The following is a 26,094-nucleotide window of genomic DNA, read 5'->3' as shown; positions in this document are numbered from 1 at the left end:
CGAAAACGTGTAAAAAAAGTTCTAACAATTTTTTCCTCTTAGGATAATCAAAGTTTTAAAAAGTGTTATTCAACACAAATATCAGCATAAAAAAAAGATATATACCAATTTATAATGATAATGTAACAATTTACGTTAATTTTTTTTAACTTTTATATATTTTATAATTTTATATTTATAATAATAATAAATTAAAAAAATAAATGATTTTTTACACTAATTGTTTTTTATAGCTATAGCTGTAAAAGAAAAATGTCAATGTATAAATTTAAAGATTTAATTATTTATTCTTATAACTATTTTATCAATTTGCATATAGAAAAATTTTAAAAAAATAAAAAAATGTTGAAAAATAAGGAAATAATCAAAAAATATTTTTTTATGATACAATAGATCACATTTTTTAAAAAATTTTTAAAATTTGAGCGTTTGAAATACATGCTTTAAATCACCTATAAAATGAAAAAATCTATAGCTTACACAAAAGACCTGCCCTGCAGGCAAGCGTGTGCGAAGCACGCGCTTGTAAAATCATTAAACCAATTTGTGTAATAGGAACAAAAATATTTTTAACTATAGATTTTATAAGATAATAAATTTGAAATACACAATTGTGTTATTTCAGGCATGGTTCAAGATTTTTCAATTTACCTTTTTGATTTTTAAATGTGAAAATCGATTCAAAACTTAAAAATGATATTAATTAAAGAGATATTCAGTAGTAGAAATGCAGTATATCGCCTCATTAGTTCAGTTGGATAGAATGTATGACTTCTAATCATAAGGTCCTCGGTTCGAGCCCGGGATGAGGCTAAATAAATTTTTCTTAAAATACTTTTTAAAATAATATCAGAATTTTAGATGATTATATTTTTATTTTTATGACAAAAAGTAACATAATTGTTAAAAAGTTAAATTTTATTTAAAATATTTTTGGTAACATAAGTTTAAAATATTTAAAAGAAATGATACGTAAGACGACAAAAATAAAATAGATTAACAAAATTTTTTTATAAAAAAGATATTATTATTTTTAATAAAAACTACTCTCTTCTATTTATTAAACAGATATGTTGCATCTTAATTAAATTCAAGTTGCTATTAATGTGATGACGATTATGATATTTACTTCTAAGAGTAACTTAACAACATAAGTTTTCCAAAAAATATATTTCAAAAAAAATTATAGTAAATTTAAATAAGTATAAAATAAAATAATAAGCTAATATAAAATAATTTATTTTATAAATGAATCAGTAATAATTAAATAATGAACATTAATTTATATCATTTCATATTATAAATCTAAAAAATAAAATATTAAGTAATAATTTTTGTAATAAATAAAAGCTATGGCCATTTTTGATATTAAACACAAAAAAACGTTCATTTTTATCTTTTTAGATCATTTTGATAAAAAACAAAGACAAATTTATTAAATTTTGAATTGATCAGCAAAATGTTAGAAAATAGATTACATAATGCAATAGAAAAATTCCCTCATTTTATTATCAAAAAATAATAAAGTATTATTTTTGAAAACACTGTTTTTTATTTTCTATATGCAAAAAAAGATTTTTTTATGGGATAAACTTTTTGAATTAAAAATATCGAAAAATATATTACCCGAGAAATGAATGGAGAAAATTGTTTTTTACTTTTCTTAGATAAACAAATGCGCTTTTAAAAAAATGTTTAATAATTTTCAGAAAAAAAGTACGCCTTTATAAATATATTGCAGTAAAAATTGCGAAATTTTGATTGAAAAAATTTCTAAAGGAAATATTGATACAATGGAAAAAATGATTGAGGAAAACGTTTTTGACGTTAGTTCTTATTAAAATTATTTTTAAAGTTAGATATGATAATTTAAATTTAGGTAAAAAAATCTAAAATAATTCAAATTTTTATAACATTTTCAAAAGAGCATTTATCTAGAAGAATTGTCTAGAGGTAAGTTTATTTTGTAAATTTTGAGAACTTTACCATATCCATATAATTTCTTATTTTTGAAATATTTTAAAATATATATAAAAAAATTTTTACAATTTTATCAGTTTTTATTTTTTCATTTTTTATTAGTCATAACGTTTTCAAACATATCTTTCTTTAAAATGATAAATAGAAAGATAAATTTTTAAGTTAGTGATTTTCTTTAAAATAAATTAAAAATTGTCAGTATCAGACCATTTGTTTTTAAAATATAAACTCGAAAATATTTACTTGTTTTTAAACTACTTTTTGAATTTAAAATATTGATAAATTTAAAAAATTATATCACTATAGTTATTATTATGCAAAAGAAATAGTTACAAATTAATATGTAGTGTATTAATAAATAAATAAATAAATAATGTTTTATGTAAAAAAAAAATTATTAATCAAAAAAGATTTTTTTTAATATTAGTTTATGAATTCTTTTATTTACTACTTTTTTTAATTTATATAAGACTTCAATAATGTTTTCTGAGAATATTTTCTTCTTAATTAAAATACCATAGATTATTTGAAAGTCAATATTTTTTTTTGTGTAAAAGGAAAGGTTTAAAAATTTCTAATTTTAAAAGAAACAGTAATTTACTAAAAATTAATTTTTTATATTATAAAATACTTTCTTACGTAGTATTTTTAGAATTTCTAAAACAATTTTTATTAAATTATTATCTTTTAAAAATTAGTTATTAGTTAATTTGACTCTTACCAACACTGAATTAATCAAAAATATTTAATATTTAAAAATTATATACTTTTTTTAATGTAAAAAATAAGTCTATAGCTAACGAAGGTTATATACTTTCAACTAGAACGTGTGACAAACACGCTAGTAGATTTTTTTTTAGTAGAAAATAAGAAGTTTTTAAGTGTTTTTTTAACTATTTTGTTAAAGTATATAATAGAAACTTTTTATTAAGAATAAATGATCTTTCTAAGTGAAATAAATGTACAAGAAATACATTTTTTGTATAGCAACAAAAAATGTAATATCAATTTTAAACGTACAATGACATAATTAAAAGCACTCTACTAATAATTTTAAAATAAGTTTTCTTTAGTCAAATTTTAGCTCAACCATATACAGACACAGATACTAATTTAATTTCCACAAAGTAGAAAAAAATTGATCTTTTATTGTTTTTTAAGTAAAATATTTATTGGCACCTAGTACCTTTAAAATAATCGTTCGTCTATAAATAAATAAAAATAACATAATATTTAAAATAATCATTAAAATTAAAAAACAATAAAATAATAAGAACATTTCTTCTAAATGTTCTTGTCCATTATTTTCTATTCCTTTATATAGATAATTTCATATACTTATTCTTCTTTATATTTTTATTCATCAAATTATTTTTAATCCTTTTTATTCAACTCTTTTCTTTTGATAAATGATTTGTTTTTCATCATTTACTTTTATAATATTAAAATTTTTTGATAAAATAAAAATAAATAATTTGTTATCATGTTTGTATAGATAAAAAATTATGTTAAGTTTTTCTAAGGTAAGTAATATTAAAAATTTTATATTATAAAATTAAGATTCATAACGTCAAGTTAAATTTTTAACAATCAAAAATTATAATAAAACACATATACTTTAACAATATATTTAATAAAACTAAATTCAATTCTTAAACTTGATAATTAAAAAAGAAACTTTTATGTAAAATATCAATAAACTTATCACGTAAAAACTAACTTTTTTCAGAGTGAACAATATTAGTAAACATTATTGAAAATTGTTTTTCTATTGTAAGATAAATTTTAAGTTTTATATTATAAAATTAATATTGTATTGTAATTACTAGTTGTTGATAAAGATACTTGCATTTTACTTTGTCAAATATAACTTTAAATATACAAGTTAGTTTTATACTTTTTAATATATATAAATAAGTTTCTTTTAGAGAATTTTCTTAGAAAAATTAAAAGTTATAATTTTTAATTGACCACAACAAAATTTATATTTTAATATAAAAAAAAGAAAAGTTCGTGAAACAATCTTTTTTTAGAAAACATTGTCAACATTAACTATCTTACATTAAGTTTAACAACTATTTATTCAATTTACATTAATATCCAAATTTTTAGAGCAAAAAATATATGGTTAATGTAATTTAATTTAGATAAATAGTGAATCATTTCTCATTACAGTTTCTTGAGGTCTACAAATATTTCAATTATTAAAGTTTATGAGAATTTGATAAAACATGTAACAGAGATAAAAAATTGATAATCAAACTATAGAAATTGTTTTTCAAAAATAAGTATAAATTATTTTGACTATCATCCAAATCATTAAATCTTTTTGATATTTTAAAAACCACTTTTTGTTAAAAAAAACTTTTTGATTTTCAAAAATTTGAAAAAAAAACATAAATTATGGCATATTAATATCTTTGACTGGATTTTTTTCAACGTTGAAATTTACAATTAAATTTTTTAAATTATCATAAACTTTCTTTATTTTTAAACTAATTATATTAATTTAAATTCTTTTTTATTTGAAAATGTATGACGAAACTTTTTTATTCTATAAATAAGAAAACAATACTATTTCATCATATAAATTGAATATTAAAACAAATACATACTTTTTAAATTGACATTTTATTTTCCATTTAATGTACCTACAATTTTAAAATCTTTTTTTCTTTAAAAAAAATTGATTTGAAATGTATTATTCATTAAAAAATTGGATAAATGTTGTCAACCACATGATTATCATATAACAATTAAAATTTCAAAATAGTATGCTAAAAAAAAGTTAATGTTAAATATTTTTTTAAGCAACTATCAAAATTTATGTTTTGTTTTAGTTTATTCTATTAATAAAAATATATTTTAAATATAACTATATTTTGATTTCTTTAAAAAATTCAAAATTATAATTTATTTTAAATATTTTTAGTAAAAAAAAATAAATAATTATATAAAAGAAAGAGTATTTTTTGAAAATATTTGCTTATTTATATATAATTTTACAAAATAAAATCTTTATATAAAACAAGTTTCTCTATAAGAGTTAACGTTGATAAAATTAAAAATCATTAGTTTTTGTTGTAAATCAAGAAATATTATTTTAAAACATTTTTAATTAGGGTATGATTTATTTTTAAAAAAATTTTAATTTACTAGGAATTGTACGAGTTAAAATACTTTTAGTCTAATTTATCTATTATTGTATAATAAAAACAAACTTTTTTAATTAAATTATTATTTCAATTACAATAAAAATGTAATGTTAATTCTTTTTAAAAATGTTTATGTTATTTAAGAAAGAAAAATTTTTGTTGAAATTTGTTATATAATTCATTTAGTATTAAAAATTTTTTTAGGATATCATTTAAATATAATAAATTAAAAATGATAATTTTGTAAAAATTTGCATTAATAATTGTTTATATAAATACCATTCTAAAGATTGAGCTATTTTTATATATTGATAATTTTTTTATGAATATAATAATTTTTATGATTATAGATATCTTATTTTCTAGTAAAATACACCATGCTGTTAATATTTTGCTATGTGTTTTCTTCCTTAATATTAAACAATTGTAATTCTTATATATAACTTCAATTTTTATTTAAATATTTAATTAATCGACTCCTTAAATCAATTTACTGATCGTAAAAATACTTTTAAAATGAACACAGCTTGTAGACAAAGATTATTAATTTAGATATTAAAAATGAAACTACTATATATTTTAATTAGAACATGTTTTAGTTTAAATTAAAATTACTTAATACTTTTATTAAAAATAATAAAAATATATGTAAATCTTAAAAAAATAAGTATAGATTAACTATAATTCTTATTGATGGACTATTGCACTTTTTACATGCTTAGCAAAAAATATTCTTGCAAGGAGCTTTGTTTCTTTCGTCACATCTTTTTTGGTATTACGTCAATCGTTTTGAGAAGCAAATTACTCATCATATTTAATATAATCGTTATTTCTTTGCTAAAATTTTAGATTTATATTGCTATAATGATAGAAGCAATATTTGGAAAGCGTAAGACTCCGGCAGAAATGCTTCGAGAGAATCAACGTGCTTTAAATAAAGCAATGCGTGAATTAGATAGAGAAAAGTCTCGTTTAGAAGCAGAAGAAAAAAAGGTTATTGCTGAAATAAAAAAGATGGCAAAATTAAACCAAATGGTATTTTTATTTTTGATTTATATTAATAATTTCTTTTAGGATTCTGTACGTGTTATGGCAAAACAATTAGTTAGAACTCGAAATTATTGCAAAAAGTTTACAATGATGAAAGCTACTATTCAAACTGTATCTCTTAAAATTGCAACATTAAAAAGTCAAGATTCTATGGCTACAGCTATGAAAGGTGTCACAGTAGCTATGAAAAAAATGAACAGTCGCATGAATCTTCCACAAATACAAAAAATAATGATGGATTTTGAAAAACAATCAGCAATTATGGATATGAAAGAAGAGATGCTTGATGATGCTGTTGATGATAGTATGGGAGAAGCTGATGACCAAGAAGAAAGTGAAGGAATTGTAAATCAAATACTTGATGAATTAGGTATTCAAATGGGCAATGAGCTTAACACTCTACCAGAAGGTTCACAGGGAATTACGGCTGGTGCTCAGGCAAATAAACCTGTTGCCGAGGGGGTAATGTCAGATGCTGATGCTGATCTTGCCGCAAGACTCGAAAACTTAAGACGTGGATGATTCTCGCTTCATTTAATTATTATCTGATACATATATTCCCCTAACATAATAACGTTAGAAAGACATTTTATTTAAAAATAAAATAAAAATTGTTTAAGATAGTGTCGTAAATTTTAAAAATTAAATTTTTTTTATAAAATAAATAAAAATCTAAGAATAATTTGAAGTAAAATTTTCTTGTCTAGTCACATTAAACTTCTAATTTGTTAAACATGACATTGTTTTTTAATTTAAAATAAAGATTTATTATCTTCATATAATTAAAAAAAAACCTGGAATTGTATATTTTTATTAAAAATAAATTAGTTTTTTTTTAGATGAATTTTTTAAAAAAATAAATCATATAAAAACGTTTCTTGGTAACAAATTAATTTAATAAAAAATTTTTGCATTTTAGAAATATGATTACTTGTCACTATATATGTTTCATAAAACACGTTTAATTTAAATTTTATTCGAATATAACATATAAGTAGTCAAAATTTGTCTCTCTTTTCTAAATAAAAGTATTTTATAATTCAACTTTCAGATTAATCAAATAATTTTAAAAAATAATATGACGATACAGAAGTTAATGTCAAATAAAAAACTATTTACTTTTTTGATTAAACATTTTATTGATAAAAAATTATAATTGTTTTTTATTTTTAATTTTAAAAAAGTATTCTAAGATTAAACAAAAAGGATTTAACAAAAAAAAAATAACTTAACTTTTAAAAAGTACATTTTTTCATAAGAAAAAAGTAATATATAATGAATCAAAATATAGATTATAGTAAAAAAAAAATATACTTGTTTTGAAAATAAACAACTAAAAAAGTAAGAAGTAAAAAAATTTTTTTTTGTAAACTAATATATCAACAACAACTATTACTATTGATAATTCTATTACATAAAATAAAAAATAATTATTATTTTTTATATTATATTATATTCTATAAAAAAAAAAGATGCATAATAAAATCAAAATAAAATATCATAAAATTTTTATCTAAACGTACTTAAAAAGTTAATTGGATACATTATTATATTAAGCTCAATTATACTTTTTTTGAAATATATCAATAAAAAAGTAAAACATCAATAAATATCTTTTATCATTATTTTTTTTGAAAGTATTTAATGATAATAAATATATATAAGATAATAAAGTATAAAAAGATTTATTTCTATTCAAATTTTAGTAGAATAAGATATTTATTTTTATAATATAAAAAATTATAAGTTTAATGGAGTAGTCAGTAATATGTTTTTTTTATTAGGTTAAACATATCTGTTTAAACATGATAAGAAACAATACGAAAATTTTTATTTATTAAAGATTAAATTCTTGTATTTTTTTTAGTAGAATTAAATATTATTTTCCTTTTATATTATTAATAAATAAAAAAACAATTTATTATAGTAATTTTTTTTATAGTTAATGACACTTAAATCAAAAACAATACATTGTTCAATACCAGTATTTTTGGTAGTTCTAGGAATAAGTGCTTTTGGTGTATTAGCTACATTGGGAATTATTTATGTTACTAATTATGGAATATCTGTAAGTCTCTGTTAAGTTGTAATTTTATATTTATATAGAATCCAACTGCTTGGATTTTAATCATACTAGGAATAAGTGTTCTTATTCTTTCAATCTTTTTTTCTACACGTATTCAATTAATGCAATCACATAGAAATAGAAAGACAAATGAAAGAATCAAAAAAAGAGAGAAACAAAGAAGAAGAGAAAGAAAACGTGCTAAAAAAATGATTCATGAAAAAGGAATATTTTATATCAATATTCCAAATTCATTACCAAATACCGAAACACAAAGTTTACCTCCAAGATATGAAGATGTAATAAAATTTACTTAATATTATTTTATTCAAATACAACTTGTAAAAAGTATTTAAATTTTCTAAAATTACTTTTAGTTTACAGTTTGTTAAAAATAAAAATTTAAAGGTACAATAAGAATTTTATATAATTTTTCATTATATTTCTATTCAACTGAAGTAATAGTATTAAGTTTTAAGTATAATAGAAAGTTAAATTAGTCAAGCGTAATTAATATTTAAAAGTAAAATTAAGAAATATTAGTTTTAAAAAATAATAATATTAAATATTTTACTTTATATTTATAATGTCAGAAATATTTACTAAAAATGATTATCTTTTTCGTGATGATGGTAAGAGTATCATATTAATTATCATTTATTTTAAAAAGAAAGTCTTAGTTCTCTTTCATGTGATGAAGATTATTGTACACAAAATTATAATATTCAAAAGAACGTTTGTTGTGTTTTAACAAGTCATACATATAATTTCTTAGAAAAAAAACCATGGATACATAATTATAGTTCAACATTTAATACAAAAAAAATTTATTCATCAACAATAACTTATGCAGAAGTTGGATGTCAAACATTTGAATCTCTTCCTTTATGCTATGATGTATCATCTCAAACTGATAAAATTATTTTAAAGGTTAATTTTAAATATAAAAAAAAAATTATTTTATCAATTTAGGATGCACAATATCAAATTGAATACCCAATAGATACAATTACAATAGAAATTACTTTTGAGGAGGCATATTTACGATTAATGAAAATGATGTCTTTTTTAAATAATAAAAAAGCATGGTTAATTTGGTACTCAAATAATAGTAAAAAAAATATGGAATTTCATGTATCTGTTCATACTCCTAATACCATAAAAGTTTTAGCTGTTACATTGAATAAAAAACACGTAAGTACAAAGATTAAAATTTATTAAAAGTATATTATTTGTTAATACATTTTTAAATTACATACATAAAAATCGTTTATAGTTTTACTACTTATACCTACCCATTATTTTCTACTAAAATTATAGAATACTTTTTTTGTGATGATTTCCCTTGCCAATACAATTTTTCTTCTTAATAAATACTAATGTATATATTGATGAATATACTATAACTACAATATTTAAAAAATAAAGTAAATGATGCAATTATTATTCAATAACTTTTTTAACTTTTGTTAAAGAACATTGAGTTATATTTTCATTTAAATAATCTGGTTTTAAAAACCATAAATTTCTTCTCTTCATAATAGTATATTTTTGTGAATTATTGAGCAAAATATTAAAGTCATTAAAGATAATTGTTTGATTCATTTTATTGTTATTTGATTTTGAACTATTACAATAATTCATATCACAAATATCATTTCTACTAAATTCTCTACAAACTGTTCCGTAATACATAATTTCACAAAGTTCATTAATTAATTCCTTTAAAATATTATTTAAAAAAAAATATTATATACCAAAAAAAAAAACTTACAATATAAATATTTGTTGATAACTCCTCATTTTTTAATATTTTTAAATTAAAATTTAATTTTGCTAAAAATCTTTTTGATGCTTTTGTAGCATATATAAGTAAAGGATTTGAAGAGAAATGGTAAGGGTGATCTATTATATCCTTATTAGATAATACAATATCAGCATCATCAATTAATGTTGTATTTTTTAATAACATTTTTGGATCTTTTAACCAAATATTTTTTGTATCAAAATAAAATATATTAATATCTTGATCAAGTATTGTTTTTAAAATATCTACAACAAATATATTCCATTTTCTTAAAATATCATTTGTTTTAATTTCTTTATTAGATTCCTTTCCTGCTGGTATGTATAGACAAGATAATTTATATTCATTGATAACTTCTTGACATAAATCAGAATCTAGACTAATTAAAAGAACTTTTCTAAAAATAGTAGCATTTGTTAAACCATTCTCTAAACCATAAATATTACATAACCAATTTTTTAAAAACATTTTTGTTGATGTTGTAGCAAATGTAACATAAATAATTTTTTTATCATTTTCATTAATAAATTTTGTCGATGAAATATCATAAAATTCTTCATCTATATTAGCTAACTCATTTGAAACACTTTGTAATAAAAATTGTATATTTGTATTAATAGTTGGATAAATATTATTTTGAATTTTTATAATATTATTTTTATTAAAAATATTTCTATCATGATTATTATGTTTACAATTTTTGATATTTAATTTATCTTCTTCCATACATAATTCACTTCCTTGTATCATTTCTTTATAATTTGATAAAAAATGTTGTTTATAATAATAATTAAATATAAAAAATGAACTAAGATATATTCCTGCTATAATAAATGATATACAAGCAATTTTAAAAATATTCAAAAATCTTAGTGCCATTTTTTTTTCCTATAATTTCTGTAAAATAATTAAAATTATAATATTATATATGTTAATTTTTTTATAAGAAAAAAAAAATTTTTATTATTTAATGTTAAAATAAAATCATTGATAAATTTTTGATAAAATACATAATAATATTATATTAAATAAAAAAAAAAATTAGTCAAATATAAATACCACTTATAATAAAATTGTTATAGTATTAACAAAAAAAACAAACTATATATGTATTTATTCAATTATAAAAAATGATAATTGTTAAGAAAAATAAATGGAAAAATAGTTTTGTAAAATATTTTTAAGAGTTATACTTTAAAATATTATAAAATACATTTTATTTATGTATAATTTATAAATGCAAATATATATTATATATGTGACTTCATTAAAATTGTTAAAGATATAAAAACTAACTAATGAGATGGATTCACTAAAGGTTTATTTCCTATTTTGAATGTAAACGATAATAAAATAACAAAACTACTATTAATATAAACATTATTTATAAAATAGAAAAAGGTATGATATAGTACGTTTTATGTAGGTAAATAAATTTTCTTAGTAAAATGATGATGGGTAGAAGTAAATATATATATTTATATATTATTATATATATATATATATAGTAAAAGGTTGAGTGAATGTGCAACTCAGAAATCTTTATATAACAAGAAATGTATAGATACATTAAAAATCATATATTTTGATAGGCATAAATTGAAAATTTTTAATAAATTTCTTCACTTGACCTGCTATTGTTACCATACGTCACGCTGACCAGTAGGTAATTTTATTATAAAATTTAAAAATTTTGTCACATGCCGAGGTAAAATAAATTATAATTATAATATATATGATCACAATAGAAATAAATATATATTTTATCTAATATATACATTATATAAATAAATATAACAATATTAATGTTTTTAAATATAAAATTTATATAATTATTAATATATTTATAAATATATAAAATAATTTTGAATAATATAAGAATTTATAAATCATACTAAAGAATAAATATAATAATTTAAGCTTTTTTTTTAGGGTTGTTATTTGATGTTAACAGAATGTTATAATAAGTACATATTAGAAGAGTTAAATCTTTCAAATATATTGGTAAGAAAATAAAATAAATGAAAGATAAAAATTTTTCATTAATAAACAATTAAAATAAAATGTAATTTATATTTATTTTGTAGACACCTAAGATGACGGAAATTGAGATTCCATATTCTGATAACAGTTCGGTAAATCTTCATTCAACTAGTGATTATGTTGCGGTATGTGTAAGCCTATTATAATTAACCTTTTCATCATTCCGTCAAATAGTGTTGATATATGTAATGACATCGAATGTGATAAACTGTCAAAAGAAATCTATTTGATGGAATAAAAATGCTTCAAGTAACTTATTTACCTTTTTATTTGTAGATAATAATCAAAAAAGAAATAATAATTTATGAACTGGTTAGTGGCATTAAAATGATGCATGTTAAGTATAATAAAAATATAATAGGAATAAATAGTATTAACAAGTCTTTTTTATTAGCTGCCGACGATGGTACATTTTATGAGATTGATGATAGTTTTAAAAATGTAAAAATGAAATTTTTAATATCATCACTTTTCACGGAACCAATGGCATGTATTATAAATGAAATAGATACAATAAATATAACAACTAAAATATTAACAAATGAAAATTATATATCAAATTTTAGAAAATTAATTATATATCTCCTTAAGGATAGTGTTCTTTTAGCATTCATAGAAAGTACAACATTATATATAAATAATTATGTCAAAATACCACTGATTCAAAGAAATATTATAGAAGATGGAAGACAAGGGAAAGATATAAATATAGTATGCAATAGTGATTTAACTTTGTTACTTATTCATTATCATAAAAATAATCTTGCTGTAATAAACGATTTGAAGCCGCATGATAAAATCAGGTATATAAAACAAACTATTTATTTGATAATTAAATTCTTTATTATATTCATAAATTTTCATTCAAATACCCAAAATTATTTCTAGTGTTAATGGCTTTTTTTTTTAATTTTTAGTATTGAAAATAAAATATGTACTAACCAAAGTCATACAATACAATTTAGTAAAAAAAAAAAAATTGTTGATTTTATGTTTAATGGTGAATTTTTATATAGTATAACAGAGAATGGAATTATAACAGAATGGAAATTATTAAAGAATGGAAGAAAACACAGAAAAAGACAATTTTTAACTTCATTAAAAAATTGTATAAAATTTTTAAGTATTAACAATAGGGTAAGAAGAATAAATTTAATATATATATATCTATAATATTAGTTTTATTAAATTTTTTCATACTAATTAATTATATTTTTAGAAATTTATTATCCATACTGCATTAAAAATTTCATTTATAACAATTAATGACATTGATCAAATAATTCAAAATTTTGATACTTGATATAAAAAGATAACTAATTAATTTTAACATTATTAATTTTAAAAATAAAAAAATTTTTTTTTATATCCTTGTAAATTTTACAGTTATATAATATGATATTTATGTAATTAATTTTTGAATGTAAAAAAAAATAACTTTATAAATCATTATCATTAAAAACACGATAAATATTTTTTAATAGCATATTATTCTCAAGTATAAAAAAAATATTTTTATTAATAATAATAATAATTTTTAATAATAAGGAAGTTAAAAAAAAATCAACTTGATAATTATAATTTTACTTATTTTTAAGTTAAAAAAAAGTAATATATCATATAATTTGAACAGTATTTTTAAACATTTTATATTACTATTACACTTTGTAAGATAATTAATATAAATTAAAAATATAGAAATCATTTTAAAAACACTAACAAGTATTTTGATTTGTCTTTAAATGAAGTAAAAGATTAATTAGTTTATATAATTAATTGTAAAAGAAAAATATAAAATTGTATAAAGAAATAGTATAAAACTTTGTCAAAATACTTTTTTAATAATATACTTATTAAATTTAAAAAAATAATGAAACAATAATTTTTAAATTTTGTAATATATAATTTTTTTTTATAAAAATAATATTAAAAAAAAATTATTTATAAATAACATATGTTTTATTACTGTAAAATTTTATAAGATAGAAACACATAATAACAAATTTTCATCTCTATTTACCTTAAAATATTCTTAATTAAATAAAACAATTACTGTAATAAATAAAAAAAATTTTTTATTATATTGTAAAAAAAAAAGAAATATTAAAACAATGGCAAAAAGATATATAGTTTTATCTAATATTGAATAATATATTTACAATAAAAATATAGAAATTTTAAATTTTGTCAAGATACAGTATGAATAGACTTTATAGTATTTTTTTTATATTCATGGTTGCAGATAATTAAATTGTTTTTACGAGTTATATAAGAATTATTATTTATTGAAGCAAATTTGAATTATTTTAACATTGATAAAAAAAAATTCTTTAAATTGTTTGAAATTTTTAGTTAGAAAGGAGTAATAAAAAAAAAAATAAAAACATAATTAAAAAATATATTATTTCTTATGAGGTTTAGAAATACTAGATGTATTAATTAATTTTTAGCTACAACCTCAATAGTAGAAGATGTAGTATTTTTTAATATTGAATCTATTGTAAAATTTGATTTAGAACTAATAGATGATAGTATTGGTGATGAAGTTTCAGTAGGTGTTAGTAAAATATTATTATCAAAATTATTATTTGTTGATAGATTAAGAGATTGTTGTAATGATGATTGTGTTAAAAAAAGTAAAGATGGATCTAAATAATATCCTGATGTTAAAAGATTACTAAAAACTGGGAATAAGATACTTTGAGACATAGATTCTAAAGGTAAAAAAGTATTTAAATTTGAATTTTTAGATGAAAATTGAATATTTGAAAATGATGTTGTTGGTTGTGTTGATGTGGATGAAAATAGCCATTTATTTTTTGATTTATTATTGTTAAATAAATTTTTTGTTGCCATATCATTTATTTCATTAAGATATACCAGTGATTCTTTTTTTGATATAGCAGGTTTTACATTTTCTGTTTTCATACAATCAATATTATCACATTTAAAACGTTTTTGACGACGAAGACAACTTCCGTTTTCAAACATATGTAATGCATTTGGATGAATGGCCCAATATGATCCTTTACCAGGTCTATCAGGTCTTCGAGGAATTTTTATAAAACAATCATTAAATGACAAATTATGTCGTAATGAATTTTGCCAACGTTGTGTATTACTTCGATAAAAAGGAAAACGATCCATTATAAATTTATAAATATCTGTTAATGGTAACATTTTTTCTTTTGAATTTTGAATAGCCATATATGTTAACCAAATATATGAATATGGTGGTTTCTAAAAAATAAATGTATACATATATATAAATATACATAAATAAATATAATTAACATACTTGTTCATCATAAGAATTTTTTCCTGGTCTAGGCATTATATGAATAGTTTGTATTTGATAAAAAAAATGATAAGAATAAAAATTATTTGTTATAATATAATATTTAAAAAAAAATTAAACTTAAAAGAGAGGTTATTGTGGGTTAATATATAAATCAAGTGGGAGGTATCAAACGCAATTGTTTAAGATAAACAGCTTCTTATATAGAAAGAAATTAAAATGATTTTAGTTGGTATATAAAATAATATAATATAAAATTTGGTGTTAGTTAGAAAAATATATCATATACATATAATTAAGACAGTTAAAAGGCTGTCTTGAACTATTGTATAATTAAGTTAAGATAAATTATATAACCAATCATTGGTTACTTGTCAATTTTTGTTAATATAAAATAATATAATATATCAAAGTTTTGATAGCATGAAACGCCTATTTATTATAAAATATATTATATAAAAATACTTTTTATAACACTTTATATTATATTAAATTAGGTATTAAAAAATATACTTATTATTAATTCATATTATGTTATGGTAAATTCATATATATACATTTATATATATTTTTATAATATATAGGCATTTCATGAAACAGTAGGAGGTGTTTTAACTTTTCATAAGATAACATTTCAATGATTACTGTAATTTTGTCTACTAACAAATATTATATTAAAGAATTAACTTATATATATATATATATATTCTAAAGTATTAACAAACTACCATTCATTTATTCAAATCCCAAATGATTTTTTCAAACATTAATATGAGTAATATTTTAAAAATAGAGTTCATTCTTTTAGGAGCATCATAAACACAAAATAAGTATAATTAAAATATTTGTTAAAGCAACTTAAGCCATTGTATATTAACCACACAATATTAGTCAATATTTCCGTTTATATTTGTACATTTAATTAAAAATTGTATTAACTCAAAAGCATTATAATTACTAAAAGTTAAAATACTGATAGAAAAAAAATAAGAAATTGAACAAAGCGATGTATCAATAACATCAATTTATATAATTTAAAAAAAAATAATTTAACTTCAGTTTAATTTGTAAAAGTCTCTAAACGATTAGGTTGTTGAAATACAGTAAATAGATTATTATTGAAAAATAAAAGTAAATTTAAAAAAGAAATTAAATTAAAAATATTATTTTAATGATGATTAAAGATTTTAATATATATATATATATATGGATATATTTATAAATAAAAATATTTTGTTTAAAATTATTAAATTATTATAAACGTCTTCCTGTACCAGGATTTTGTCCAACATCACCTACAATATTTCTTATACCAGCAGATGGATTTGGGAAACCAACATTAACAGCATTATAAACACCTTCCAAACCAATAAATGGAACTTCAAATGTTGATGCTGTTCCCAATTTACCTTCTGGCCAATTAACATAATGTGATTGTGTACCACGCCAAAATGATATTCCATGATCTCTTGGTTTGTTAAATGTTTTATAAATATTTATTGGATCATATCCAAATAGAACTCCTCTAACAATAGGATGTGGTGCTGTATTTTCTTTATTTCTAGGATATGGTGTCATATCAGGTAATGGTCTCCAAAATGACTTACATTTTGTGTACCATCTTAAAAATTTGTAAATATAATTTATAAAATACATGATAAAATATAGACATAAATATATTATTTATAATACTTGTAATTCAGTTAATTAAAAATATTTTTGAAAGCATTTTAATATAACTATTGTCTTTCAAATATATACCTAATTTGAATAATATCTAATATACTACTCTTTTTACGGTCCAATAAAGTTTCTCTTATTTATATAAGAAAGAATATTTTATTATGAAGACAGATAAGTTAATTAATATTAAACTTTAATTTTTAATTTTCTATTTTAAGAAAGAAATAATATATTATAAAATAAAACTCAAATAGGGACATAAAGTAATATAAAACTTTAATATTTTTAGATATTCAAACATTATATGAAGATAATATAATTTTAAATTATTTTTATAACAATATTTTAAATATATTTTATTTAAACAATTAATATTTTATGCATCAATTGTCTTTTGTTTGATGATGCCATAATTGGTTAAAACTTTTATATAACATGAATAACAATAAAATTTGCCTTATGCCTTTTCTATTGTTAAAAATTTTAGTTATTTAATTTTAACAAAGTACTAATTATTTAATAATATATAAGTTATAAATAAGAATATATAAAGAAATATAATATATTAAAAAGATTATAATTAAATATAATAAAAAAAAATAACAATTAAAATATAAAACATACCTATGACAATTCCAATGTTTAAGTTCACTAGTACCATCTTCACATGCTTGATTAAAAATCCATTGTAAATTGATACATTCACATGCATGAACACAAATTGGATCTGTTTCACGGCAACTTGTATAACATTGAACTAATTTTTTTTCAGCATTCCTTGGCATTCCAGAAGCTCTCCACATACCAATTTGTCTTCTAATATGTTCTACTGTTGCAGGCATACGATCACGACAAAAAGCATCATATCTTTCACATATAATTCTTATTTCTTCATTCATTACAGCAAATGATGACTTGACACAATAATATTTATAGTGTTCTTTATATGATTTACATTGTTCATCTATTGTTGTTACTTTTCTTGATTCTTTTTTTAAATCATCAATTGTAAGATCAAATGGTTCATAATCAACAACACCTAAAAAAAATTAAAAAAAAAAAATAGAATAATATTATTAAATTTTATTTTAACATACCAATGTCTTCATCTTCTTGAAGTTCTTTTTTTATTTCTTCTTCAATTTTTTTTTGTTGAGAAGTTTTGTCATTTTGAACTTGACAATAATTTAGAGCAACAAAAATAAAAAATAAAAAGAGAATATGTTTGAATATTGTCATGATGACAATATGATATAATATTATAAAAATACTTCTTGTTTTATGTGTCGTATTGATGTTAATTAATTAGTAAATGTGATATTTTTAAATAAGATCACTGTAATAGTATATCTTTATATTTAATTGAGAGATATTATGATTTTCATTATATCTACTAAATATACCATTATTCTTTATATATCTTAATTATCTTTATTCTTATAATAATCTTTTAATTTGATAAAATTTGAGAGAAAATTGTATTATTTTAACATTTCTTCCGTTAACCTTACTTTTTATGATATTAAATATAGATATTTTAATTCATTTTACAAGTAATGAAATATATTTAATTACCAATTACCATGTTAATTTCGATTAATTAGAAGGTGAACAATCAATTTTCATTTTAAAATACTTTACTTATTTATATTAATGAATCATCTCACTGTGGGAGTTCATAAAAATTTTTACATCTTCTTTGAAATTTATACTAAGAAAAAAGAACTTTATTAAATGATTGATAATATCATTATTGTTATATTTTATATGCCGACTTGAGTATATTAATTCTTAATCACGGTTCCCTAAAAGTTGTTATATATCTAACCTCTTAACATGTTTAATATTTTGATTACTTGTTCATTTTTGATTAATTCAAAAGGTTAAGTTTATTTTATTACATTATTACCAAAAAAAAATGTACTATACTTAAAATGGATAATAAAATTAAAAGAGGGAAATTAAAATATATTTAAATTATATTATTTTAAATAAAAAAAGATGTTTTAAAAATTTTTAAATAAGAATACTTAATATTAGAAAAGATTTAGTTACATAAACTTTAAAGTTACATTTAATAAACAGGTAAAATTGTAATATATTCCATATCAAATGTTAATTTTTAAAATTTAAATGACAAAAAGTAGTTAGGTAAAGTTTAATTACCTTTTTTTTTTTAATAATTTTAAAATATTACAGTATTGCGAAAAAAGTTTTATTAATCAAAGTAATGTAAAAATATAAAAATGTCAATTTGATTTCATTAATCATAAAAAAAAAATTTAAAATATATGAGATTACAAAAAAAGCATTAGTTGAAAAAAAATAGTAATTATTATTGTTTTTTGAAAAAAATAATAGTAAAATATTTTGACATAATATAAAAAAAAATATAAAAATTTTAAAAATAATAATTTTAAAGTATATATTTCATATCTTCATAATTAAGAAGGTATTGAATCTTTTATAAAAGTATATATTTTCATTTTATCTTCTAAGCTCAATTTTTCAATTTCTTCAATAATTTTTACAACATTAGCTGTTTTAATAAATGTAAAAATGTATACATGTACAAATGTTCCTATTAATAATTGACAATCAAAACGATCCATTAAACCACCATGACCTGGTATAATATCTCCAAAATCTTTAATTTTAAATGCTCTTTTAAATCCACTTGCAAAAAATCCTCCAAATGGTCCAATTATTGAGGCAAATAAACTCAATATTAATGAATGGAACAAAAATGGATAATAATAAATGACTGGATTTGCTTTAAATATTTTAAATATTATACTAAATGGTTTTGGGACATTAGCCTCTTTTGGTAGGAAACTTGATGGTACTGTACAATTATCTGGATCATTAACATATCCTTCATATGGACAAACCATATAATGACTTTTCATTAAGAAATATGAAAAGATAAGACCAAAAATAACAGTACTAATTGCTCCACCAATAAATCCTTCCCATGTTTTTTTGGGTGATAATTTAATTAATGGAGTTTTTCCAAAAAAGAATCCAAACATATATGACATAACATCACAACATATAATCATTGATACAGGTACCAAAAACCATATAACACCTTGAAGAATATTTTCAATAATAAAGAATGACTGAACAACTATTAACATTAATGCAACATGTGTCCAAGCAAATAATGAAAATTGTCTTAAATAATATCCTTTTCTTAATGATAAAACAAACCATACAAAACCAATACAATAAAGACAAAAACTTATAAAACGATGGTAATCAACTAGAAATCTAAGAAATTGCTATAATTAAAAAAAAAATTATAAATATATATTATTTATAAAATAAAAAAATAACTTACATCTTTTTGAATAATAATTTTAAAAACTTCAATCATACTTTCTCCAAAAAAGAAATAATTACTACAAAGTAAAAAGTACCAAGATAAAGTTCTAAACCAGGGGAGATCATATAATCTATACACGACTAGACCAATTTTTATAAGTTCATGGAAACATTTAAATTGAATTAATAAAACTAACATTATTAAATATAATGGTCCACGAAGTATGACAAATTTAAATCCATATATCATTATAATTGTAAAAATACCACGAACTATCCAATTTCTCCATCTTTCTGGAAAATATGATAAAATACTATCTACAATATGTCCCATATTATCAGATCCTTGTGGTAACTTTTTAACAATGTCATTTAATTTTTTATCATTTTCAGTTGTAAAAACACCATCACTATCAGATTCCTCACCAGAAAAACCTTTATTTGATATAGGTGTAAATAATTCTTCATTATCTGTATCATTTTTATGTTCTTGTGATTTACGTTTTCTTAATTCTCCTTCCTCATCCATAATTAGTTTTAATAAAATATTAACTAAAATTAAAACTAAAACATTTATATAACAAAAAATAAATAATTATAATAATAATAAATAAATAATATATTGTAAAGATAAGAAATAATTGTAACTTTTAAAAATATAAATTTTAATAAATACTTTTTATTTATCAAATAATATTAATGATAAAATTTTTAAGTTGTATGTTTGATATAAATTAATAACTTATTTAAATATAAGAAAATTGTATAAAATAATATATTATAATATAAAATTGTAATCAATATGAGGGTATTCTAATTTCAACCTCTCTATGAGACACTAAAAGGCGCATGAATTAATGGAGTATAAAACAAGAAAATAAAACCTAAACAATTTTTTTTAACTATATTAATAGTATTTCAAAAAAATTTTTTTTATTAAAAAAACAAAAAATAAAATACACTTAAATAAAAAGAAAAGAAATTTGAAAGGCAAAATATAATAAAAAATTTTTTTCTTTTAATATAAATAGGTAAAAAAATAGTTAATTTTACATAAAATTCTAAGTCTGGATAAACAGAATACCACAATTCTAGTAATAGTTTGATTTTATCTACATACATTACTATTTATAATTTTATTATTATATTATGTATATATGTAATGATAGTACAAATTTTTTTATACTTAAATTACAATGTTATTGAGAATATTGTTGGTAAATCTTCTTAAAAATTAATCATATTATATTTTAAATTTAAAATAAATGAAAATATTTGTTGCAGATGTACTTGAAGAATGTATTTCAATAAATTGTGTTGAAAATAAAACTTTTTGAAAGTATGATGTGACAAAAAAGTTTTAAGATTAGGAAAGTTAAATAAATATTTTAAAAAAAATATATATTATAATGTATATATACATGTATATTATATATTATTATAAACAATTTTCTAAGCTTGTCACATGGTTTTTAAAAAAAAAATAATAAAAAACTTTAACATATTGCCATAATCTGTTGTATTATGATAAAGACGACATTTTTATAATATGTATAGATAGAATCAAAGATAAAATAGAGTAAGAACATTTTATATTAAATTTTCTATACTTTTAAATCCTTTTCTTTCTTCATAAATCTTTATAAAAGTAATAAAGTTTTAAGACAAACAGAAATTTAAATTTAGAAGTAATAATTTTATATAATAAATAAATGTATTTTAATATAAAAAAAAAAAATTTATAATTTTTTAATGTTAAATATTTATATAAAATTAATGGCATAAATTCTAGTTACCTCCATCTAATAATGGTAAATATACGTTTACTTTTCAATACTACATTGATAAAATTTTTGTCTTTTAATATATTTATTTCTTAAGCAATTGACAAAAAGATAAACTGATAAAATGTATTTTATCATTTTAAAAATAAAAAAAAAAAGTAATATAAATAAATTTTTAAAAAGTAATTAGGAAAATTTTATTAAAAGTTTGATAGTTTATGTTATAAACAATTGATAAATAATATTGAAAAATAATAAATATTTTATAATTATTTTAAACATAATAATAATAATAATGCTTCTGCGCATATGATATAAGAAGATATTTGTTTACCTTCACATTATATATAATTAGAAATGTTTAATTTAATAAAAATAATTATATTTAATAAATAAAAGAATATGAAAGATGAAGATATTTTACTTATATTCATTATAAAAAGTTTTATATTGCATTTTATTATTAAAAAAGTGTAATATTATTTTAAATTATAAATTCTTATAAATATTTAATTATTTTTATAATCTATGTATAAAAAAAAATTTATTTTAATATATGTATGTTAATATTGAAAGCAAGTATTATTAATTAAATTATTTTTTTTTAAATATATTTGTACATTTTGGTTGTTGACAAGTACATTTTTGATTTATTTATTGTTGATAAAAAAAAGAAGGCATTTTAATTGATTTTAGACAAATGTTTTATCGTTACATTTGTCTATTAAATATACTAAAAATAAAATTTTTAACTACTACATATAATTTATTTTGGTCTGTTATAAAATATATACTTGTATATTAACAAAGAAGAATGTTGTGAGACGCAGATGGATTTTTGTCTATTTAGCCTGAACTAGGAGACAAATGTTGATATTATTTGTCGGCCTAAATGTTAGGGGCTAGAAAATCTATAGCTAGTTATTTGAAAAATTGATTAAGATATTTAACGTACTATAAAATTTCTTTTTTAAAAATAATAAATTTTTAACATTATTTAAGATCTCATATTTTATTTTTTTTTTATCTACTTAAAATGGAAAATATTACAAAAGTAAGTTTTAAAATTTTAAATTAATATAATAAAATTTTAAAGAAAAAATTTCGTGACCATAATAAACAATCTTCAAAATATTTACGACAACGTAATTTAACTAAAGAGAAACATTTTATTGAAAATTGTGATGAGGAAGAAGTTATGCCATCATGGAAAATTTTTATGATTATTGGTATTGTAGTTTTATGTTTTGCAATTTTATATCCACATATAATTGGACCAATATTTAATTCATACTTTTCATCTACTTCTTCACAAAAAAAACCTTCAACACCACCAATATCTCCTGTTCATCCTGCTTTAAATAATCCTCGTGCAGGAGGACCAAGACCTGGTGGACCAAATATGCATTCTGCTTTTAAAATGGCAGGACAAGCTCAACAAACGGAAACTTCATCAATTCGAGGTGGTGCATTTGGATGGTTATTGCCATTTTATACTATTGGTGTTATGACATTTTTAGTATACACTTTATATAAAGTAAGATTTTTTGTTAAAAAATATAAATATATTTTTTTTTATAGATGATGTATGGTGGTAAAGAAAAAAAAAATAAACGAAAATACCAACGTAATGTTTATGACAGTGATTTTGATGATGAATCATATGATGATGACGATGATATTGATAATATGAGTTCAAGAAAAATGAGACGTCTTCAATGCCAGCTTAAGGAAACAGAAGCAGCAATGACAAAAATATTATTACAATTAGAAAATATGCAAAATATGGAAATGGTTGTACGTCAAACAATGGAAATAAATAAAAATAATAGTAATAATAATGCTAACGAGGATAATGTTATGATTGAAGAAGAATCTTCATTGCAGGAACGTTTAACTAATAATGCAGATGAAATTAAAAAAACATTAAATAAATTCCATCTATTAAATAAATATTATACGGATTTAAAACAAATTTCCAATCAAAAAGATTTAAAAAGAATGAATGTTGATGGTGATTATAGTAGCAATGATGAAAATAGTGATGAGGAAGATGATTTTGAAAATTTTACCAATACATCAAATGAATCAGTAGAAAATAATAAAAATACAACTGAAAATAATGAAATTGAAGAAAAATCCTTAAACAAGGATAATGAATCTGATAATACCAATAATGATATTGAAAATGAAAATATTTCTCCATTAGAAAATAATAAAACAGAATTATCATCAATGTTAGATGATGACAAAAACACGCTTATTGAAAAAAATCATGAAATTAACACTGATGAAATAAATGATAATGAAAAACTGTCAAATAATAATAAAAATATAAATAATGTCACAAAAATATCACGTAAAGAGAAGAAAAAAAAGCATAGTAGAAGAGAAAAATAAAGAAATATTTTGCAAAAAAATAAATACCTGATAAATTGCTCCAAAAATTATTTGATGCCAGCATAATATCTAATTAATAATTTTACATCTACACGTTTCTATGCTTTCATTTTTCATCTATTTGGAATAATATTTTAGTTTTAAGCTAAGTAATATATTAAGTCAAATTTAGTTTAATATTTATCTCTATTTTAATAATATATAACTATAACAATAAAATAATTTTACTAAAAACAAAAAAAAAATAATAATAATATTTAGTGTGAATAATATTAGTTATTGCTTAAAAATATATGATTATTTGTTTTTTTTTTTGGCTTTTCAAAATATTTTACTTTACAAATAAAAATTATAGTTTAATAATGTAAATAACTATTTTAATAAAAATTTTTTGTAAATATTATGTTTTTATTTGATAGAAATATGTATTTTAATACAGTTCTATATATAAAACAATAAATATAAAAGTTTAAGTATAATTAGAAGAATAATAATAAAAAAAGGAAACAGTTTATTGTTAAGTGGAGGGAAAAGGTCAACTATTGATATAAAATTTGATAATAAAATAGTATATAATTTAAGATCAATCATTCTTTTTATGATAATTACTTTTATTTTTATAACTTTTAATTGTTACTATTGATAAGTATAGTAATATCGAGTAATGAATAACTAAAAAAAATGATAGTATTTTCCAAATTTAGTTTTATACTTTTTGGAAAAAAAAAGTTATTTCAAAACTTTTAGTTTATCATATAATTCATGCATTTATTTAATTGAATAATATAAAGTAGTAAGTTTTATAGACAAATATAAAATATTTATTATACTATAAGATTTTAAAATTTTGATAATCGTTATTTTGTAAAAAAAATGTTAATTCTATGTTATATGTCTTTGTTATATATTTATCTTCTAAAAATTTAACTTTTTTTAACAAGAAAAGATAGAAATTTATTAAGATGTTAGAAAAACGTTTTTTTTGTTGTTATAACAACAAAAGTATCAAACAGTTTTATAGCTCTTTTAGAATATATTAAAAAAAAACTTTTTAAATAAACTACTTTCAAGCAATATTAATGTTAAATGTTATATCATACATTTATCTAACTTTGATTGAAGCTAATAATTTTTTTTTTATAAAAAAAAAAGTAGTAGGATGACAACATTATTATAATATAATAAATTCAAATTACTTTTATAGTATTTCATATTAAATTTTCCAAGATATTACGTATTTATACTAATAAAAAATTTAATAATAGTTGTTATTATATAAAAAAATTTTTTATTTATACAAAAATATATTTAGAAAGTTTTTTACTTGAAATGGATTTAAGCACTTAATAATGAAGGAAATCCTTAGAATATATTTGATTAAAAATTAAAATTATTTTATTTCTTTTTTATTGTTTAGTTTTTTTTTTCAATAAAAATTTAGGTTAGAATAAAGTTTTGTTAAAGATAAAGAAAACTAAAGTTTTTTTTTTATTTATATTATA

At 18.9% G+C, this 26,094-nt stretch overlaps 9 protein-coding genes across 9 annotated transcripts; 5 read left to right on the top strand and 4 right to left on the bottom strand.

Annotated features, from left to right (window-relative positions):
- Positions 1-5,999: 5,999 nt before the first annotated feature.
- On the top strand, positions 6,000-6,707 carry SRAE_X000246100 (Charged multivesicular body protein 2a; the record flags this gene model as incomplete). The annotated part of the gene is made up of 2 exons (XM_024645678.1): positions 6,000-6,170; positions 6,210-6,707. 2 exons carry the CDS (start codon positions 6,000-6,002, stop codon positions 6,705-6,707), a joined length of 669 nt encoding a protein of 222 aa, XP_024499937.1.
- Positions 6,708-8,130: 1,423 nt separating this feature from the next.
- Positions 8,131-8,567, top strand: SRAE_X000246000 (Hypothetical protein; the record flags this gene model as incomplete). The annotated part of the gene is made up of 2 exons (XM_024645677.1): positions 8,131-8,253; positions 8,292-8,567. The coding sequence occupies 2 exons, from the start codon at positions 8,131-8,133 to the stop codon at positions 8,565-8,567; spliced, it is 399 nt and encodes a 132-aa protein (XP_024499936.1).
- Positions 8,568-8,836: 269 nt separating this feature from the next.
- On the top strand, positions 8,837-9,471 carry SRAE_X000245900 (Hypothetical protein; the record flags this gene model as incomplete). Its single annotated transcript, XM_024645676.1, has 3 exons — positions 8,837-8,882; positions 8,921-9,180; positions 9,223-9,471. The coding sequence occupies 3 exons, from the start codon at positions 8,837-8,839 to the stop codon at positions 9,469-9,471; spliced, it is 555 nt and encodes a 184-aa protein (XP_024499935.1).
- Positions 9,472-9,693: 222 nt separating this feature from the next.
- Positions 9,694-10,807, bottom strand: SRAE_X000245800 (Nucleotide-diphospho-sugar transferase family-containing protein; the record flags this gene model as incomplete). The annotated part of the gene is made up of 2 exons (XM_024645675.1): positions 9,694-9,972; positions 10,025-10,807. The coding sequence occupies 2 exons, from the start codon at positions 10,805-10,807 to the stop codon at positions 9,694-9,696; spliced, it is 1,062 nt and encodes a 353-aa protein (XP_024499934.1).
- A 1,194-nt stretch (positions 10,808-12,001) lies between these two features.
- On the top strand, positions 12,002-13,403 carry SRAE_X000245700 (Hypothetical protein; the record flags this gene model as incomplete). The annotated part of the gene is made up of 5 exons (XM_024645673.1): positions 12,002-12,061; positions 12,145-12,225; positions 12,377-12,903; positions 13,018-13,237; positions 13,320-13,403. The coding sequence occupies 5 exons, from the start codon at positions 12,002-12,004 to the stop codon at positions 13,401-13,403; spliced, it is 972 nt and encodes a 323-aa protein (XP_024499933.1).
- A 1,136-nt stretch (positions 13,404-14,539) lies between these two features.
- On the bottom strand, positions 14,540-15,434 carry SRAE_X000245600 (Transcription factor, fork head domain and Winged helix-turn-helix DNA-binding domain-containing protein; the record flags this gene model as incomplete). The annotated part of the gene is made up of 2 exons (XM_024645672.1): positions 14,540-15,340; positions 15,399-15,434. The coding sequence occupies 2 exons, from the start codon at positions 15,432-15,434 to the stop codon at positions 14,540-14,542; spliced, it is 837 nt and encodes a 278-aa protein (XP_024499932.1).
- Positions 15,435-16,652: 1,218 nt separating this feature from the next.
- SRAE_X000245500 (Hypothetical protein) lies at positions 16,653-18,320 on the bottom strand (the record flags this gene model as incomplete). Its single annotated transcript, XM_024645671.1, has 3 exons — positions 16,653-17,019; positions 17,706-18,120; positions 18,179-18,320. 3 exons carry the CDS (start codon positions 18,318-18,320, stop codon positions 16,653-16,655), a joined length of 924 nt encoding a protein of 307 aa, XP_024499931.1.
- Positions 18,321-19,525: 1,205 nt separating this feature from the next.
- On the bottom strand, positions 19,526-20,937 carry SRAE_X000245400 (Phosphatidate cytidylyltransferase; the record flags this gene model as incomplete). The annotated part of the gene is made up of 3 exons (XM_024645670.1): positions 19,526-20,365; positions 20,425-20,539; positions 20,606-20,937. The coding sequence occupies 3 exons, from the start codon at positions 20,935-20,937 to the stop codon at positions 19,526-19,528; spliced, it is 1,287 nt and encodes a 428-aa protein (XP_024499930.1).
- A 2,291-nt stretch (positions 20,938-23,228) lies between these two features.
- Positions 23,229-24,592, top strand: SRAE_X000245300 (Hypothetical protein; the record flags this gene model as incomplete). Its single annotated transcript, XM_024645669.1, has 3 exons — positions 23,229-23,246; positions 23,289-23,729; positions 23,774-24,592. 3 exons carry the CDS (start codon positions 23,229-23,231, stop codon positions 24,590-24,592), a joined length of 1,278 nt encoding a protein of 425 aa, XP_024499929.1.
- Between the last annotated feature and the right edge of the window lie 1,502 nt (positions 24,593-26,094).

The sequence above is a fragment of the Strongyloides ratti genome, scaffold srae_chrx_scaffold0000006 (genome assembly GCF_001040885.1).
Source record: "Strongyloides ratti genome assembly S_ratti_ED321, scaffold srae_chrx_scaffold0000006".
Lineage (NCBI taxonomy): Eukaryota > Metazoa > Nematoda > Chromadorea > Rhabditida > Strongyloididae > Strongyloides > Strongyloides ratti.
Note: the sequence above shows the minus strand (reverse complement) of the source record. Positions and strands in the feature narration are given on the sequence as shown.